Source organism: Alosa alosa, chromosome 7 (genome assembly GCF_017589495.1).
Source record: "Alosa alosa isolate M-15738 ecotype Scorff River chromosome 7, AALO_Geno_1.1, whole genome shotgun sequence".
In the NCBI taxonomy this organism is placed as follows: Eukaryota; Metazoa; Chordata; class Actinopteri; order Clupeiformes; family Clupeidae; genus Alosa; species Alosa alosa.
Window position 1 is genome coordinate 20427620 of NC_063195.1, and position 17315 is coordinate 20444934.

Here is a 17315-nt window from a genome sequence, read left to right on the forward strand (position 1 = left end):
TCTGGCCTTTGGCCTCACACATTGAGATTATGTTCATTAATGATGGCACTGCATCATTTTGTTTCATTATCACAATCCTGCACAATGAAAGGCACACACACACACACACACACACACACACACACACACACACACACACACACACACACACACACACACTTCCAAGCCCCTAGCCCAATCAAGTGTTCGTGACAGGTTCGCGTGAGGTCCAGTTTCCTGCTTTTCCATCAGCGTTTGCTGCAACTGGTGCTGACGGACGGAGTCCAGAATGGCCGTCTGACAGCTTTCGGACACCATCCATTTGCACCTGTCTGTTCTTGCTAATTCATTCCGCCACCACACACCCTTTCCCTTCCCCCCCACCCCTTTGTTCCTCTTTACCAGCCTCTACAGCCGGATGCAGCTAATTAAGAGTGAAAACAGCCAGCCAGACGCTAGCCACGCTGGCCTGTGGTGCTTTTAATATGAAAATGCTAAATTAACCTTTTGACAGGCAAAGCGAGCGTTGCTAAGGAAAGGTTAGGGTGCGCAGGGCCAGACCATCCCCCAACCCACCCCCCCCCCCTCTCCCTCCCCCTCTCCACCCTGCTCCTCTGTGTTCTCTATTTGTGGGTCTGAGAGAGTGATAGAGAGAGAGAGAGAGAGAGAGAGAGAGAGAGAGAGAGAGAGAGAGAGAGATGGAGAGGAGGGAGAGATGGAAAGAGAGACAAAAAAGAGGAGGGAAACCAAGGGGAAGGTAAGAAGAGAAAGACAAATAGAGCAAGAGAATGAGAGTGAGGGAGAGAGAGGGAGGGTGCAGAGAGAGAAATGCAGATTGTGAGGGAGGGAGGGAGGGAGGGAGCAAGAGAGAGAGAGAGATAGAGATCAAGAAATAGAAGGAGACAGTGAGCGAAAGGCAGAGAGAGAGGGGAGGGTGCAGGGAGAGAAAGACAGACTGTGAGAGAGAGAGACAGAGAGAGGGCAAGCAATAGAGGGAGACACAGTGAGAGAAAGGGAGATAGAGAGAGAGAGAGATAGAGAGAGAGAGCGACAGAGAGCAGCTTGTGGGTTAATGTCGTGCTGCTCAGAGATTAGGGAGGTGCAGCAGACAGATGTCGAAGTGAGAGACAGAGAGACGGGCGAGACATCTGAAGGGAGCGACAGCCCTTCTAAAAAAACAAAAAGAAACTCTTCCTCTACGCCCATGCCAGTTTCCAGTGTTCAAGAGAGGAATGATTAAAAGCAAAGCCCAGCTGTTCCTGACCAAGACATGATGAGAGACACTTTGGTTGAAAACTAGCAATTTAAGTACCGAAAAAAGGGCATAAACAATCCTTACAAACACTAACAACAGCACAGCTGTCACTGTTGCAAAGCTTGCTAGCATGCTAACGCATGTCTGCTGGTGATATGTTGACTACACTGTGCTGTGGAAAACTCTTTGACATTCTGACAGAGTAGTCCAAGTCAATCCACATGACCATATACTGATGAACATGAATTTGAAGATGGCACTAGTTCTACAGTACATGCTTATAACAACTGCTCACCTCAAGTGGCTAACTGATGCATACATTTTCCTGAACGATATAAAATACACTGACCATGTTATTCAGAACAAAGTTTGGCAGTTTTTTACGATTATGTGTGTGTGTGTGTGTGTCACCAAGGACAACCCAACAGTGCTCCATCAGCTACCCTGGTCATCTTGCACTACTACAGACAAAGGGCTACCCAAACAGAGCGGACTTTAAAGGGCACCTCTGTGATTAAGGAACAAGATAAAGGACGAGGGACAGCCGGGAACGAGGGGGTGAGACAAAGAGAGATGGCATGCTAAAGGAGCAAAAAAAAAAAAAAAAAGAATCAGAGAATACAAAAAGAGAGAGAGAGAGAGAGAGAAAAGGATTGAGAGAAAGAGGTGGGAACACGAGAACAGGGAAAGTCAAAGTGATTCATGGCTACAGTGATGTATTGACAGGAGCTTAAGGAGTGAGACGAGTGTGAAGCCAGAGAGCTTGAAATCGACAGGGAAGAGAATGCCACAGATAGACATTGATAGAGAAGAGAAAAGGGGAAAAGTGGTAGGAATGTGTGTGCACTCGTTCTTTCTCCAGTTCAACTGATAAGAGGATGGCACTAACAACTCCAAGGTTTTTTTTTATATCCAAAAAACACACAGGACAGAAGGGTAGAACAGAGGGGGAGGAAAGAGAGGAGAGGATAGTAGAGTTGGGGAGGGGAGGAGAGGAGAGTGGAGGAGATGAGATGAGAGGAGAGAAGAGGAGAGGAGAGGATAGTAGAGTTGGGGAGGAGAGGAGAGGAGAGGAGAGGAGAGGAGAGAGGAGAGTTGGGGAGGGGAGGAGAGGAGAGTTGGGGAGGGGAGGAGAGGAGAGTGGAGGAGAAGAGATGAGAGGAGAGAAGAGGAGAGGAGAGGATAGTAGAGTTGGGGAGGAGAGGAGAGGGAGGAGGAGAGGAGAGGAGAGGAGAGTTGGGGAGGGGAGGAGAGGAGAGTTGGGGAGGGGAGGAGAGGAGAGTGGAGGAGAAGAGATGAGAGGAGAGAAGAGGAGAGGAGAGGAAAGGAGAGAGAGGAGAATAGAAGAGAGTGGGAGGGATTGGTAGATGAGAGTAGAGGAGTGTAGGGCAGAAGAGAGGAGAGTAGAAGAAAGGAGAGTAGAGGAGAGGAGGAAAGGGAAGGGTAGAATAGAGAAGGAGAGGAGAGGAGAGGAGGGAAGGGAAGGGTAGAATAGAGGAGGAGAGGAGAGGAGAGGAGGGAAGGGAAGGGTAGAATAGAGGAGAGGAGAGGAGAGGAGGAAAGGGAAGGGTAGAATAGAGGAGGAGAGGAGAGGAGAAAGGGAAGGGTAGAATAGAGGAGGAGAGGAGAGGAGGAGAGGGAAGGGTAGAACAGAGGAGGAGAGGAGGAAAGGGAAGGGTAGAATAGAGGAGGAGAGGAGAGGAGAGAGGAAAGGTGAAGGAGGAGAGGGAGAGGAGAGGAGGAAGGAATAGAGGAGAGGAGAGGAAGGGAAGGAAGGAGAGGGAGAGGAGGAAGGAGAGGAGGAAGGAATAGAGAGAGGAGAGGAAAGGGAAGGAGGGAGAGGAGGAAACATGGACAAGGTTGCCGGGTAGGAGTAGGGTGGAGGAATGGAGAGGGAGGGACACGCGCGGTTGGTCAGATACATGGTCCCTGAGAGGGAGAGAATTATGAGAAAGAAAAGATAGAACACAGAAAGAAAAGAAAAGAAAGAAAGAAAGAACGAAATAGAGAAAGAAAGAAGGAAAAGAAAGAGAGAGGAATAGAGAGAGAGAGAGAGAGAGAGAGAGAGAGAGAGAGAGAGAGAGAGAGAGAGATTAGTGCATGTAACTCTGTCGGAGGCGCCTGACAGGCAGGCTGCAGGTTAACGTGTGCACATCAGGTATGACTGGGGATGCGGTCTCAGAGCAGGGGGGCTGAGGCTTTTTGCCATATCGGTCAGCAGGTAGGGGTTGGGAGGTGGGGGGTTTGACAAGCAGCAAAAGGCAAACTGCAAATCTGTTATGGGTGAGGGAGGTAGGTGGGGGGGGGGACTGGGAATCAGAGGAACAGGGGTAGGGAGGAAAAACAGCAGCAGCAGCAGCAGCAGCGCGGGTAGTTGAGGGGTTGGGGGTGGGGTGGGGGGCTGTGGTTGCAGAGTTAGGGTCATCCGTTAACACCCCCCCCAGCGGTGAGAGGAGCGGCAGCAGGCTGGCTTCACATCCACATGTCCCGAACTCTGTCAGACCGTGACGGACATACGCAGGCACACAGCCAAACACACAGACAGAGGGATCTCTGGGATTGCTCCCGCCAGGAAGAGAGGAAGGAAGTGAGGTGAAACGGGAAGAGGGTGAGAGAGGGGGACAGAAGCAGCAGCCAGAGATGGATAAAATGATAGATAGATAGATAGATAGATAGATAGATAGAGGGACAGATAGATAGATACATAGATAGATTAAAAGATGGATAGATGGATAGATGGATAGATGGATAGATAGATAGATAGATAGACAAACAGTTAAAAAGATAACGTGAGAAAGAATAATAGACAGACAAAGACAGCAAGCATGAGTGATAGAGAGAGGGAGGGAGCCAGAGTGGTAGAGAGAGGGATGAGGCTACATGGCTGGAGTGAGGAGTAAGAAAGCATAACGCGTGGAGCTGCTGTACCTGGCTTTCTGCAACAGTGCCCTTAGGAGTAACGACACTAAGCCATCAGTCGGACTGAAACAAGGAGAAGCCAAAAGAAAAAACGCAAAATAAAAACGAGCAAGAAACAAAAGACGTCTGCACATGGGCTGGCCTGACCTGATGTCATGCCATGTTAGCCGCATCTGGCTTATCTAGGCTGTAAAACACAATGACATTGCAAATATAATAATGACAAGAAATTAATAAGTTAGCATTGATGTCTCTAGAATTGATTAGTTTTGCTTTACTTGTGAAGATGATGGACATGAACGAGGTGAATGAACACAGAATGAATGACATTGGAACAATAACAATGAATATGATAATAAATAAAAAAGTGATGTTATAAAAAGTTAGCAATGATGTCGTCTTAGCTTCAAGCATTGACTAGCTTGTGATGATGATGGGACATTAAAACAGAAAACAAGATAAGCAACATAACAGCAAAACACAAGATGCTAACGGAAAGTGACTCATCGCACGGCTTACAGCAATTTATGTTATTGCCAAGTCATGATAAGTACTATGTGACATTTTCTGTTGGTGCCAAGTCATGATAAGTAGCATGTGACATTTGGAAGTCAGTGGACCTACAGAGAACAGCGAGGCCAAGGGTTGACCAAGTGACCAATCAGAGCAGAGACGGAGACACAGTCACGGCGACAGAGGCACAAACGGCCAATGACAGCTGTCAACTGCTGCTGTCGCTAAGAGAAGCTGCTGGCGTCTTGATTCATACACATGCATAGACAAGCCTATGCATGTGTAAACACACACACACACACACACACACACACACTAACACACGTACTAACTAAGCACGTATGCAATAAATGGTCACGAAAGCGCTGTGCATGTACTGAACGTGCTCAGCTCACAGCCACATACAGAGAGAGATGCTCAAACACATCACGCGAACAAGACTGTACTCGTATACGTGTTTGCACCCAGACACACACACACACACACACACACACACACAAGAATACACAGCACACAAACACACAGAACAAAAACAAACAAACAAATGTACAGCGACAAAGAGACACACATTCACACACATCTCATCCATCACTCTATCTCCAAGCCCCTGAACCCCCATGTCCCCCTCTTCCCACACACACACACACACACAACCCCACTCAACACACACACGCACGCACACACACACTCCACGCAACACACACACACACACAGGCACGTGCACACGCACACAACCCACGCACCCCTCCACCCAACACACACACACACATGCATACGCACACCTAAACACACACACACACACACACACACACCCCTCCGACCCAAACGTCCCCATGCTCACCTGTTCTGCTCCTGGTCCAGGGTGGAGGCCTCGTGGGCCTTCTTCCAGCTCATTAGATACTTCTCTCTCTGCAGCTGGAGCTGGGCGTGCTGGCCCAGGTAGGGGTGCTGCTGCTGCTGCTGCTGCTGGTGGTGGGGCGCGAGGGCGTGCGCGTGGGCGTCCGAGCCCGGCGCCGAGCCCGTGGGCGAGATGATGTAGAGCTTGGAGGAGGAGTCCATGGAGCCGCCGCCACTCTTCAGGCCGCGCTCCGACGGGCTGCCTGAGTGACGAGAGCCACTGAGAGAGAGAGAGAGAGAGAGAGAGAGAGAGAGAGAGAGAGAGAGAGAGAGAGAGAGAGAGAGAGAGAGAGAGATGATAAAGGGGGGAAAGAGAGGAAGAAGAGGGTTAACACTCCTTTATTAAATCATTCAAGTATCTCACACCATCACACGTCAAGAAAACAGAGAATTCACTCCAACAAAGGGAGAGAGAGAGAGGGAGAGAGAGAGAGAGAGAGAGAGAGAGAGAGAGAGAGAGAGAGAGAGAGAGAGAGAGAGAGAGAGAGAGAGAGAGAGAGACAGAAGTGATCTTTGAAAACATAAATTGAAAACCATACTACCATTAGAATACAACACTACCACTTACACTACCAGTCAACACTACCATGACAACACTACCATGACAACACTGAATACATAAAGATACAACAAATGCAAACAGCAAGAGAGAAATAGCAGCTAAGACAAAGAGAGGAAAAGAGAGGGGGAGGGAGGGAGAGAGGAATGGACAGACTGAGAGAGAGAGAGAGAGAGAGGGAATAGGGAGAGACTAAATTGAATTTAGCCCCATATAATCACCAGCATTATTGCATTAGAGTCCCTCTAATCCCTTAGGCCCATTCATTTAGCTTCACTCCTGCCAACTGGACACTTCACAACTGACCTTCGCTTTGTGTGCACCACGCCCTAATAAACTCAACCGGCCCACACACCAGCCCTACACCACGCGGCAGGCATATTAAACAAGTCAGCTATTTCAATGTTTACGCAATGCTACGACACACATCATGGATATTAAAACAGTCCGCTGTGTAAATGTTTACGCAATGCTTAAAAAGTTGCTCTGTGGAGTTATTTTGTTTCTTTGTTGTTTGACGTTCAAAAATGATAAGAGAAAAATCAAAAGAATGTGAAGAGAGTTGTTTTAGCATGCAAACCAACCAGCTAGCATCCAGGCTGTCTGTCCTTATAATGTTGTGCCATTTGTGACGCTGTATTCGATACAATTCAAGTCAATGGCTGTGTTCATTTTTTACATGAGAGGTGAGGCTTGTAATCCAAAACATGTCTTATCAGATGCTGAGAATCGGGAAAACAAAGTAGTGGCTTGGATTGAACCAATCAGCACAATGCCTCAGAGGCACCTACAGGGAAGGGTGTCATTTGATTGGCAGCGGAGTTCAAATATCAACAATTCCTTTTTCCAAAACGGTGGACTGCACCTTGAGTAAGTAAGTAAGTAAAATATTATGTATAAAGCTCATTTAAACACAGCTTTCGCTGACCAAAGTGCTGTACAAAATCAAACAAATCAAAATAAACCTATACAATGTAATTGGCTTTAATTTGGCCTTCGTCTCTATGAGCCCAACTACAGGCTGAAGCATGTTTACACAGCCTTTCAACTGCTCCCAATAGGATACAGACTAAGGGGCTTCTGAGCCTGACCCAGTTTGGTCCATTTCTGTCCATTTGTGGGTTCAAGCATTTTCCTTGTGCTAGTTTCTACTCTGACCGCGCTTAAACCTGCTGTTCGTTCCCTCCCCTCCTGACAAACCAACTTAAAACAAAAAGTGGAGTGATGGTCAAAAACACCCAGGGCCGCTGCACAGACGCGGGCTAAACCCCGCGGACAGGGACGCTGGGAGATGCAACACCTGGCGACCTCGGCCACACCTGTCACACCGGTGACACTCCTCACACTCACACTCGGAAAGAGCAGGCGGGGTGTGTGTGTGTGTACATGTATGAGTGTGTGTGAGTGTGTGTGTGTGTGTGTGTGGGGTTAGGTGATGACATATTTTTGTGACTGTTAACACTCTGCCCCACTACCCACTTAAGGCACAACGAGTGAAACCAAGGGCTTCACTGTGTGTTCAGCGCCAGCCTTTACTGCCTGAGTCAAAGAGAAAGAGCAAGTAGGAGTTGAGGGAGAGAGAGAGAAAGGGAAAGAAGGGAAGAAAAGAAAGGGAGAAAGAGAATGATAGAATGATAGAGAGAAAAAAAGAGGAAGACACAGACCGTGAGGAACCAAGAAAAAAAACACAGGGAGGCAAGTAAGGGAGCGATAACAAGAATGACAGATGGAGAGAGAGAGACAGAGAGAGATGGAGAGAGAGAGAGAGAGAGAGAGAGAGAGATGGATAGAGAGAGAGATGGAGAGAGAGAGACAGAGAGAGAGAGATGGAGAGAGAGAGACAGAGAGAGAGAGATGGAGAGAGAGATGGAGAGAGAGAAAGATGGAGAGAGAGATGGAGAGAGAGAGATGGAGAGAGAGAGACAGAGAGAGAGAGATGGATAGAGAGATGGAGAGAGAGAGAGCGATGGAGAGATAGAGATGGAGAGAAAGATGGAGAGAGAGCAATGGAAAGATGGAGAGAAAGAGATGGAGAGAGAGATGGAGAGAGAGATGGAGAGAGAGCGACAGAGAGAGAGAGATGGAGAGAGAGAGATGGAGAGAGAGAGATGGAGAGGCACACTCTGAGTGTGTGTGGTTGGAGGGGCTGCTTGTCACTACTGGTTTGTCATGGCTGTAGTAAAGGGCCCGTGAGATGCAGCAGACAATGAGGCTGGAAACCCTGGACGGACTCTGGACAGACAAGATCATCAGGCCAGAATAAGAGGGCAAGCGATGAGAAATGGAACAGAGAGAGAGACAGAGACAGAGAGAGAGAGAAAGAAAGAGAGAGAGAGAGAGAGAGAGAGAGAGAGAGAGAGAGAGAGAGAGAAAGAGAAAGAGAGAGAGTCTACACATAGAGACCTAGTTTTATTTCTTTGTCTTATTCCATGTTCCTTCTATGACTGCTTTGGCAACATGCATGTCTTATTTGTCATGCCAAGCATTTTGAATTTTAATTTGAATTTGAGAGTGGGGGTAGGGAGAGAGAGAAGAGTAGAAAGGAAAGCTAGAAAGAGAAAGACTGAAAGGTAAAAGTAAATAAGTGAATCTAATAGAGTGAGAGAAGTGAGGTCAGCGAGAATGAGGATATCAGATGATGGCGTGACACACAGCATTAAGATGGCCTTCTGCCAGAGGAAATAGAGATGCTGTGAGCTGACTGTGGAGAAAAGAAAATTGGAAGAGAGGAGAGGAGGATGAGACAAAAGAAAGAAAGAAGAACACATACACTAGGAGAAAGTAACCAGAGAGAGAAAGAGAGGGGTGAGAGAGAGGGAGAGAGGGAGGGAGGGAGGCAGGGAGAGAGATGACAGCTCGAAAGACAGGGGGAAAGATGGCTTCCCGGCAGGAGGGAGATGGCGCGGAGGTCAAACGTGATTCATGAGCAGAGAGGAGAGGAGAGGTGGGGAGAGGAGAGGAGAGAACAGGAGGGGAGGGGAGAGGAGAGGAGGAGAGAACAGGAGGGGAGAGGAGAGGTGGGATGGGGTGATGCAGGCGCTTGGGTTTGGAGACCTGTGGGTTTGGCAGCTGGCGTGAAGCTGGGGAGCCTGGCACATCATCATGAGGGCACCGAGCCACGGTCTGAGATGAGTGTTTATGTGTGTGTGTGTGTGTATAGTGTGTGTGTGTGTGTGTGGTGTGTGTATAGTGTGTGTGTGTGTGCGTGTGTGTGTGTGTGTGTGTGTGTGTGTGTGTGTGTGCGCAGCGGTGTGTATAGTGTGTGTGTGTATAGTGTATGTGTGTGTATAGCGGTGTGTGTGTGTGTGTGTGTGTGTGTGTATAGTATGTGTGTGTATAGTGTGTATAGTGTGTGTGTGTGTGTGTGTGTATAGTATGTGTGTGTATAGTGTATGTGTGTGTGTGTATAGTGTATGTGTGTGTGTATAGTGTGTGTGTGTGTGTGTGTGTGTGTGTGTGTGTGTGTGTGTGTGTGTGTGTGTGTGTGTGTGTGTGTGTGTGTGTGATATGGGCGGCAGGAAGAGCATGACTCAGTCTCAGACACACACAATGGAATTGAAGGCCAGGGTGTTAAGAAGTCAGGGCTGAGCGTTCTGGAAGTCTGTGTGTGTGTGTGTGTGTGTGTGTGTGTGTGTGTGTGTGTGTGTGTGTGTGTGTGTGTGTGTGTATTTTTATACATCTTTACGGTTTGTTTGTGTGAATGTTTATATGTGACTGTGAGTGCTTGTGTGTGTGAGAGTGTGTGTGTTTATGTGTGAGTTGATACATCTGTGTGAGATGATCTCTCTCTCTCTCTCTGTGTGTGTGTGAGTTTGGCCTGGACTATGCAGAAATCCTACCCCATCCATGCTGGTTGTATTAGAGCAGTGTGAGCATCGTCATCGTGGCCTGTGGTGTGTGGTGTGTGTGTGTGAATGTAATGTATTAGAGCAGTGTGAGCATCCTCACCATGGCCTGTGGTGAGTGGTGTGTGTGTGTGGTGTGTGTGTGTGTGTGTGTGTGTGTGTGTGTGTGTGTACTGTATTAGAGTGTGGGCATCCTCACCGTGGCCTGTGGTTGACCTTCTGTCCATACTGCCTTTAGTAATCTCTCAAACAGCTGTTCTGATTACATATCTCTGGTTTGGCAGCTATTAGGGTTTGGGGCTAGAGATGTGCGTGCAGTTTACACACACACACACACACACACTTTCTCTCTCTCTCTCATACACACACACACACTTTCTCTCTCTCTCTCATACACACACACTTATAGTGACTGTGCTTAGCTCCTAATCTGTGTCTGCCGGTCTGTTTCTTGCACACAGGGCTTGTGGTGTAAATCAGCTCATCTGAATCTCTGCCATGCCTGTCTTGCTCTCCCTTTTTACGAGCCAGCCAAAGCCTGCTTCGTCCTCCAACTCACTTTCATCCACTTACGCAATCTCTCTCTCTCTCTCTCTCTCTCTCTCTCTCTCACCTTTTCCATGCTCTCCATTTCTTTCTTTCTTTCTTTCTTTTTCTTTGCACTCTCTGCCCCCCCCTCTATATCTTTCTCTTTCTCACCTGGAAAGGGAGGACATATTTCTCAGAGTACCAGAGTACCTTTGTTTCTTTTTTTCTCCTCTCTCTTCCTCCCTCTATCCCTCCCTCCTTTTTCCTCCCTCTCTCCCTCCATCCCTCCTTTTTTCTCCTCCCCGCTCTCCCGCTCACCTGGACAGGGAGGAGATCTCGCTCAGGTCTCCGGTACTGCCGTCGGTCACGTGTCCCGTGGAGGCGGCGCTGGGGGTGTGCGCGTACCCCTGGGGCGTGAGGTACAGCTTCCCCTCCTCCTCCTCCTCCTCGCCCTCCTCTCCCTCCGGGTACTCCATCGTCCAGGGCAGGCGCTGTAAGCCCTTGTGCCCCCCTCAGACCTCCTCCCTCCCTCCGCCCCGGCCACCCGGTCAGAAGTCAGTGGGGGGCGGGGGTGTGGGGCATCTTGAGGGGCCGTGTCGGGATGCACCGCTGTCGGTGGACGCACCCTTGATGTAGGTGAGGCCCAGGGACTCGGGGTCCATGGGGTCGCCCGAGCCGAAGCGCTTGCCCACGCCGCCGCCGCCGCCTCCGCCACTGCCCCCGTCGCTGCTGCTGGCGCTGGAGGCGTTGCTGGAGAGGGTGTTGCTGCTGGAGTGGCTGGAGCAGTGGCTGGGGCAGCTCTTATCACGCACCTGCCGACAGGGAGCCAGCACAGCCGCTTATTAACATGGTACAGGGAGCCAGCACAGCCAGCACAGCCAGTTATTAACATGGTACATGCCATCCCATATAATACCTCCCTATTTTTACAATATGTTATATGCCCTGTTCTAACAGCATGTTATTAATGTTATATGCTATCCTCTCTGCTTTAACAGTGTTACTGATGTCTTATGTGCTAACCCATTCTGATCTGGTCATATCTAGTAGTACATGATGCTGTTACAGCATATTATATCAGGTGTTCTATAATGTAATTAGTTATTATCACCAGTAAAAATATACAACTTCCTGTTATTCATATGTTTTTGTAAATCAATATCATGCCATATAATTTGCATTAGGCAAGATATTATACAATGTTATATGCTGCTATGTGAATGGTTTTCATTGGCATTGCTCATTTGCCCCACCAGAGATCATCAGCGGAAGTTTTTAACTGGGTTTGTGTTAGCACACTAAATACTGAATAAATATAAACCAATCCATTTGCTTTCATTAGTCAAACAATGACATTTCTCAACAAGATTAAAAAGCATTTAGGTAATGTCCCAGCCTCTTTCCACCGAGATGAGATGGTATAATACATTTCCAAGATGAAAAAAGAAATCCATTTAAGAGAATCAAGTCCGTGACATTCATTACACCAAATCACAAGGAGAGAAAAAGAAAAAGAAACAAAAGAAAAAGAAAAACAAAGAAAAAAACAAAAGAAAAAAACAAGGCTAATATTGCGCGACAACACAACTGTGTCACATTACAATCAGACAACTAACGCTTCTCAAGTGTGACATCTTCGCATCAGCCCAAAATTAAAGTAGGACACCACAGAGTGCTCCGAGCTGGCTGTGCACAACGTTTGAAACACACACACACACACACACACACACACACACACACACACACACACACACAGAGAGACATCTCTCCTAATGACCCTTGTTCATATGAGAGAAGCAGAGGCCATTACAAACACAGCGCAAAACCCAAAACAGGCCCCCCTGCGGCCAGAATTAGGGCCTCGTGTAATATTGTGAAATTTACGAGTGGCCAGGGAATGCCTTCGCCTCTTATTAGAATTAGACTGGCAATGAGGCAATAATGCGGAAGGCTAGAGGTGGCTATGGCAACCATTGTGTGTATGTGTGTGTGTGTGTGTGAGTGTGACTGTGAGAGAGAGAGAGAGAGAGAGAGAGAGTGTGAGAGAGAGAGAGAGAGAGAGAGAGAGAGAGAGAGAGAGAGAGAGAGAGAGAGAGAGAGAGAGAGAGAGAGAGAGAGAGAGAGAGAGAGAGAGAGAGAAAGAATGAAAGGATCCAGAGGGGCATGTGGAGAGAGTAAACACTGAGACAGGAAGGGAGGGTTGGCCAGTTGTGGGTATCCAACGGTCTGCCCCAAACAAAGACGGAGTGACCTTCACAAGTAGGGCATGCCATCCCGCGCGGGCAGTGGATGATGAAGCGATTTTCTGTGTGTGTGTGTGTGTGTGTGTGTGTGTGTGTGTGTGTGTGTGTGTTTACAAGAGGGAGATGTTTTGTATGTCTGTATGTGCTTCTGTATGTGTGTAACATTGCATTTTTCTTAGTGTGTGAGAAAGAAAGAGAGAGAGAGAGAGAGAGAGAGAGAGAGAGACAGAGCGTGACAGAGAGAGAGGAAGAGAAAAAGAGACAGAAAGATCGAGACCCGGGGATACACCAAGCTCATTACCACACATCCTCGTGCACCTCCAAATATATGAGCACGTCAAAACCGAGAGAACCAGCCCCCCCAACCCCCGCCCCTTCACACCGTGCCACCTGAGCCCCCCTGTGCACCCCGCTCACCGCCACGCTCACATTCCACTTCCACACCGCCTCCGCCTCCTAAGCCCGTGTCGGGACGGGTCCTCCTGCACAGACACTCAAGACAGGTAACCAGACCCTCTGGGAACGGCTAAGTGGGTCAACGCTATCAGAGCGGCCGCATGCTCGCTCTCTCTCTCTCTCTCTCTATCTATCTCTCTCTATCTCTCCATATCTCTCTCTCTCTCCCTCTCTCTCTCCTTCTCTCTGAGCTAGTTTCGTACTAGCCTGGCATGAAGCACCAAAGAGCTCAATTAAGATGACATAAAGCGTGTGTGTGTGTGTGTGTGTGTGTGTGTCTACTTATAGGGTTGGATCCTCGATGGGGAACACCTTAATTGTAGTTCCAATGAATTAAACCAGTGCAGATATCGCAGTTACATATTCTTTGTCGGTTGGGCACTGGATTGGAAAACACTATGACGGTAATTCCACTGAATGAACACACTGACTTTGTAATGCCCCCAAAATCTTTTGCTGCCTGTCAGACTATTGTAAAAGAAGTTCATTATTAACCCATAGGGGCGTTCTGTTCCCAATTTAAATCACTCTATGCAAATTCAAGCAAAGGGCATTAAGATCTGGAGCTCCTCAACTGACTAGGAAATTGAGCAATCTCCACGTGTCAGTAGGTACCTAAGCTTAAGTAGGAAGTGGTTTTCACTGAAGAATGGCAATGTCTCTTCATGGGTAGTTTGTTCCGTGATCCATTGTTCCGAGTTCTATTGTCTCTAAGAGATGGGGGTCTGCAGAAGGCTCCCATTGCCCTAGCAGGTCAGCTATTGTTTATGTTCTGACCTCCGTCTCCTCAGGGATGTCAAGCCTTACGAATGGCTCGTGTGAATTTACTTTCCGCAAGGTGTCAAAGGCCATCCATTAAGGATGAAAAAAGAATTTGCTGATTTAGTACATGAACCGTGAAGGAAAAAAAACAGTCAATGAACCCAAATTTGAGGGTTTTTCCTGCAATGTCAGTGGATGGATGGGCTTAGTCTTTTGACATTCTTACCCGGGGGAATTTCCTGGAGGAGTCCTTGGCGCCCTGTCTCTGGAGGCCTGGGTTCAGGATCTTAGTAGAGGGGAGGTGCCACTTGGCCTCTGAGAGAGAGAGAGAGAGAGAGAGAGAGAGAGAGAGAGAGAGAGAGAGAGAGAGAGAGAGAGAGAGAGAGAGAGAGAGAGAGAGAGAGAGAGAGAGAGAGGGAAAGAGAGCGATATCATCAATCTTCATTTGTCCCCTTAGACTGCACCGCCTTTCACTTTCTGATTTATTAGTCCTGGGACACCATGACCAACCAGCCATGTTCCATCATGCTCAAAAATAAATAAAATGTTATTGCACTGACAAATTTATGACTCGTATTACATCAATTGTGCGTGCTATGGAGATAGAGGATTACTGTTGTGTACTGTTGTTTGTACTACACAGCTGTGTGTGTGTGTGTGTGTGTGTGTGTGTGGTATGTCTGAGCGTCCGTTAAATGTCTGCACTTGTATTACATGCATAAAACAATTATTCTGCTGTGCAATGCCTTATCAGCGTGGCATTCATTACTCTGTCGTGGTTCATGTGGGCACTGAGAGCAGGAATGTTTTTGATGTTGATTTGCGGAACGTGCACAGATACAGGAAGTGAGCGGAAGAGGGGCTGGAAATGAAGGAGGGATAAGGAAATTGCGGATTTCCTAAATCTCGCCCTACTGCCTAATCTTTGGCCTGACTCAAACCCAGAGTCCCTCGTGGGCATTACGGACCCCCATCATTCATGGTAAGGGGCGCTGAGAAACACCCAGGAATGTTAACAAGGTAGCCGGCCAAATGAGAGTATGAGAGTGAACATGAATGAAGAGAAAGTCGGGGAGCGAGACAGACGTGTGGAGAGAGTCCAAATGAGAAGCACACAGAGGAAGAGAAGGACAGAAGACTAGGAGCGAAGGGAAGAGAAGGAGGGAAGAAGGGAAGAGAGATGGAAGGGAAGAGAGATAGAGGGAATAGAAGTAGAGAAGGGAAGAGAAGGAGAGAAGGGAAGAGATAGAGGGAAGTGTAGGGGAAAGATGATAGCTACAAAAGAGGACAACCAAAGGCGAGGTCAACCATGACTCAGAAGGGTTCCGAGATAGGGGTTGGGGAGTGAATGACATCAGCCTAATCCCATTACTCACCCTTGCACACTCTAAGCCCTGGGAGTGCACCTTAAGGTGCCATTTTTTTAAGATAAATTACAAGGGTGAACAACAGGGTGGAGAGTTTAAGATATTCTGGGGGTGATAGAACGGAAGTGATAAGGAGCATCTCTTATTCTCTACCCTTCTCCTGCACGCATAAGGGGACCCTGAGGTACACTTCAGGGAAGAAAGGGTGCTAGTGCAGGAAATAGGATACAGCCTCAAGGGACATCTCACTGTGTGTACTCTACCAATACATCTCCAAAAGGATACCCTAAAGTATACTTTACGAGTGCAAGGCTGCAAGCAGGCGATCATTATAATAGAATGGAGTCTACCTTTTTATTACATCCCTAAAACGTACCCTAAAGGCGCATTAAAGACAGACACAGATAAAGCCTTCCATCTGTACTTTGCGTTCATTTTGGCCATCTTTTGCACTGTTGTCGGAAAATGTATTGACTGCAAGTGTGATAAATAGGATGGAGCCTACCGTTTCTACTACATCCCAAACATGTACACTACTGTGGAATTTAGGGGTGCAAATGCTCACTAGGATTCTAGTGTGTGAATCGGTATAGGGCCCTTTGGGAGTGCAAGTGTAATGAATAGGATGGATCCTACCGTTTTTATTACATGTATCCTACGGTGGAATTTAGGGGTGCAAATACTCACGAGGGCTCTAGTGTGTGAATTGGGATTGGGAGCGTACTGCTCCAAGTGAGAGACATAGGATGGAGCCTACCGTTTCTACTACATCTCAAAAATGTACCCTACGGTGCAATTTAGGGGTGCAAATGCTCACTAGGGCACTAGTGTGTGAATTGGGATTGGGAGTGTACTGCTCCAAGTGAGAGACATAGGATGGAGCCTACCGTTTCTACTACATCTCAAAATTGTACCCTACAGTGCAATTTAGGGGTGCAAATGCTCACTAGGGCACTAGTGTGTGAATTGGGATGGGGCCTGGAAGACACAGGGGGCCTGTCACTCACCTGCAGACCTGGTCCTCTCCAGCTTGGGCTCCCTCTCCCGCCCGCACTCTCCCTCCTTCTCCTCCGGCTGATCGTGGAGGGCTGGTGACTGGCTCCTGCAGCATTTATATATATAAAAAAAGAGAAAACAAAACAGACCAGACCACACGATGTCAGAGTCAGTCAAGCGAGTCGATATCGAAGCAATCAACCCAAGTTTTTTTTTTTTATTGCGGAGACGCTTTCATGTTTCATCGCAGAAACCATACGCATGTATAATGTACGCGGCCGTCCGACCCGATTCTGACAATCTGTTAGGACGTGCTCGGAGAGCTCGCAAGAACAGCAGTGACCTAAATGCACTCAAGGTTTTTCAGCGTTTTTTTTTTTCTTTTCAGCATTTATGTTTTTTTTTTCTCTCCTTTTTTTTGCCCTTCTTCTCCTCTCAATCTGTATCCATTCTCCAGGATTAGGACGAGACACATGGGCGAACTGGCTGAGAGTCCACTGTGTGAAGCCTCCTGGTCACAAGGTTAAACACCATCTGTAATTGTGTACAGACAAACTAAATGGGGAAGAAAAAACAAAAAAAAGGGCTGAAGAACAGCAATACTTGTGCTTGTAACCGGCACTTTAGTGTACCACCAGTCGCTGGGAGGAGACGCAAAGGCGCTCTGGGGTTCCAAACTTGGCCCTTAATCTTCCAGCGAGCCTGTGGCAAGTCACAGCCTGTACGGCATTGTAGTCCATGCCACACATACCCTGCTCCACCCCCCTCCACACACACACACACACACACACACACACACACACACACACACACCCCCCCCTGGAACTCAGAGTGCCACATTATGCAAGGCCACTCAGTGCATGCTGCAGTGACCATCTCCGACAGCTTGTGTGCATGTGTGTGTGTGTCTAACTGGAAAAATAGGACCCATCCGCATACTGTATACACCACCACCCCCCCCACACACACACACACACACACACACACACACACACA

At 48.0% G+C, this 17315-nt stretch overlaps 1 protein-coding gene across 1 annotated transcript in view; it reads right to left on the reverse strand.

The window, feature by feature from the left end:
- The window catches only part of sipa1l2 (signal-induced proliferation-associated 1 like 2), a 109257-nt gene that overhangs the window by 15080 nt on the left and 76862 nt on the right, over positions 1 to 17315 (reverse strand). The window contains 6 exon segments of the mRNA XM_048248997.1: positions 3157 to 3163; positions 4163 to 4216; positions 5508 to 5783; positions 10814 to 11307; positions 14183 to 14271; positions 16331 to 16425. Of these exon segments, the coding sequence (XP_048104954.1) occupies positions 3157 to 3163; positions 4163 to 4216; positions 5508 to 5783; positions 10814 to 11307; positions 14183 to 14271; positions 16331 to 16425 (1015 nt within the window).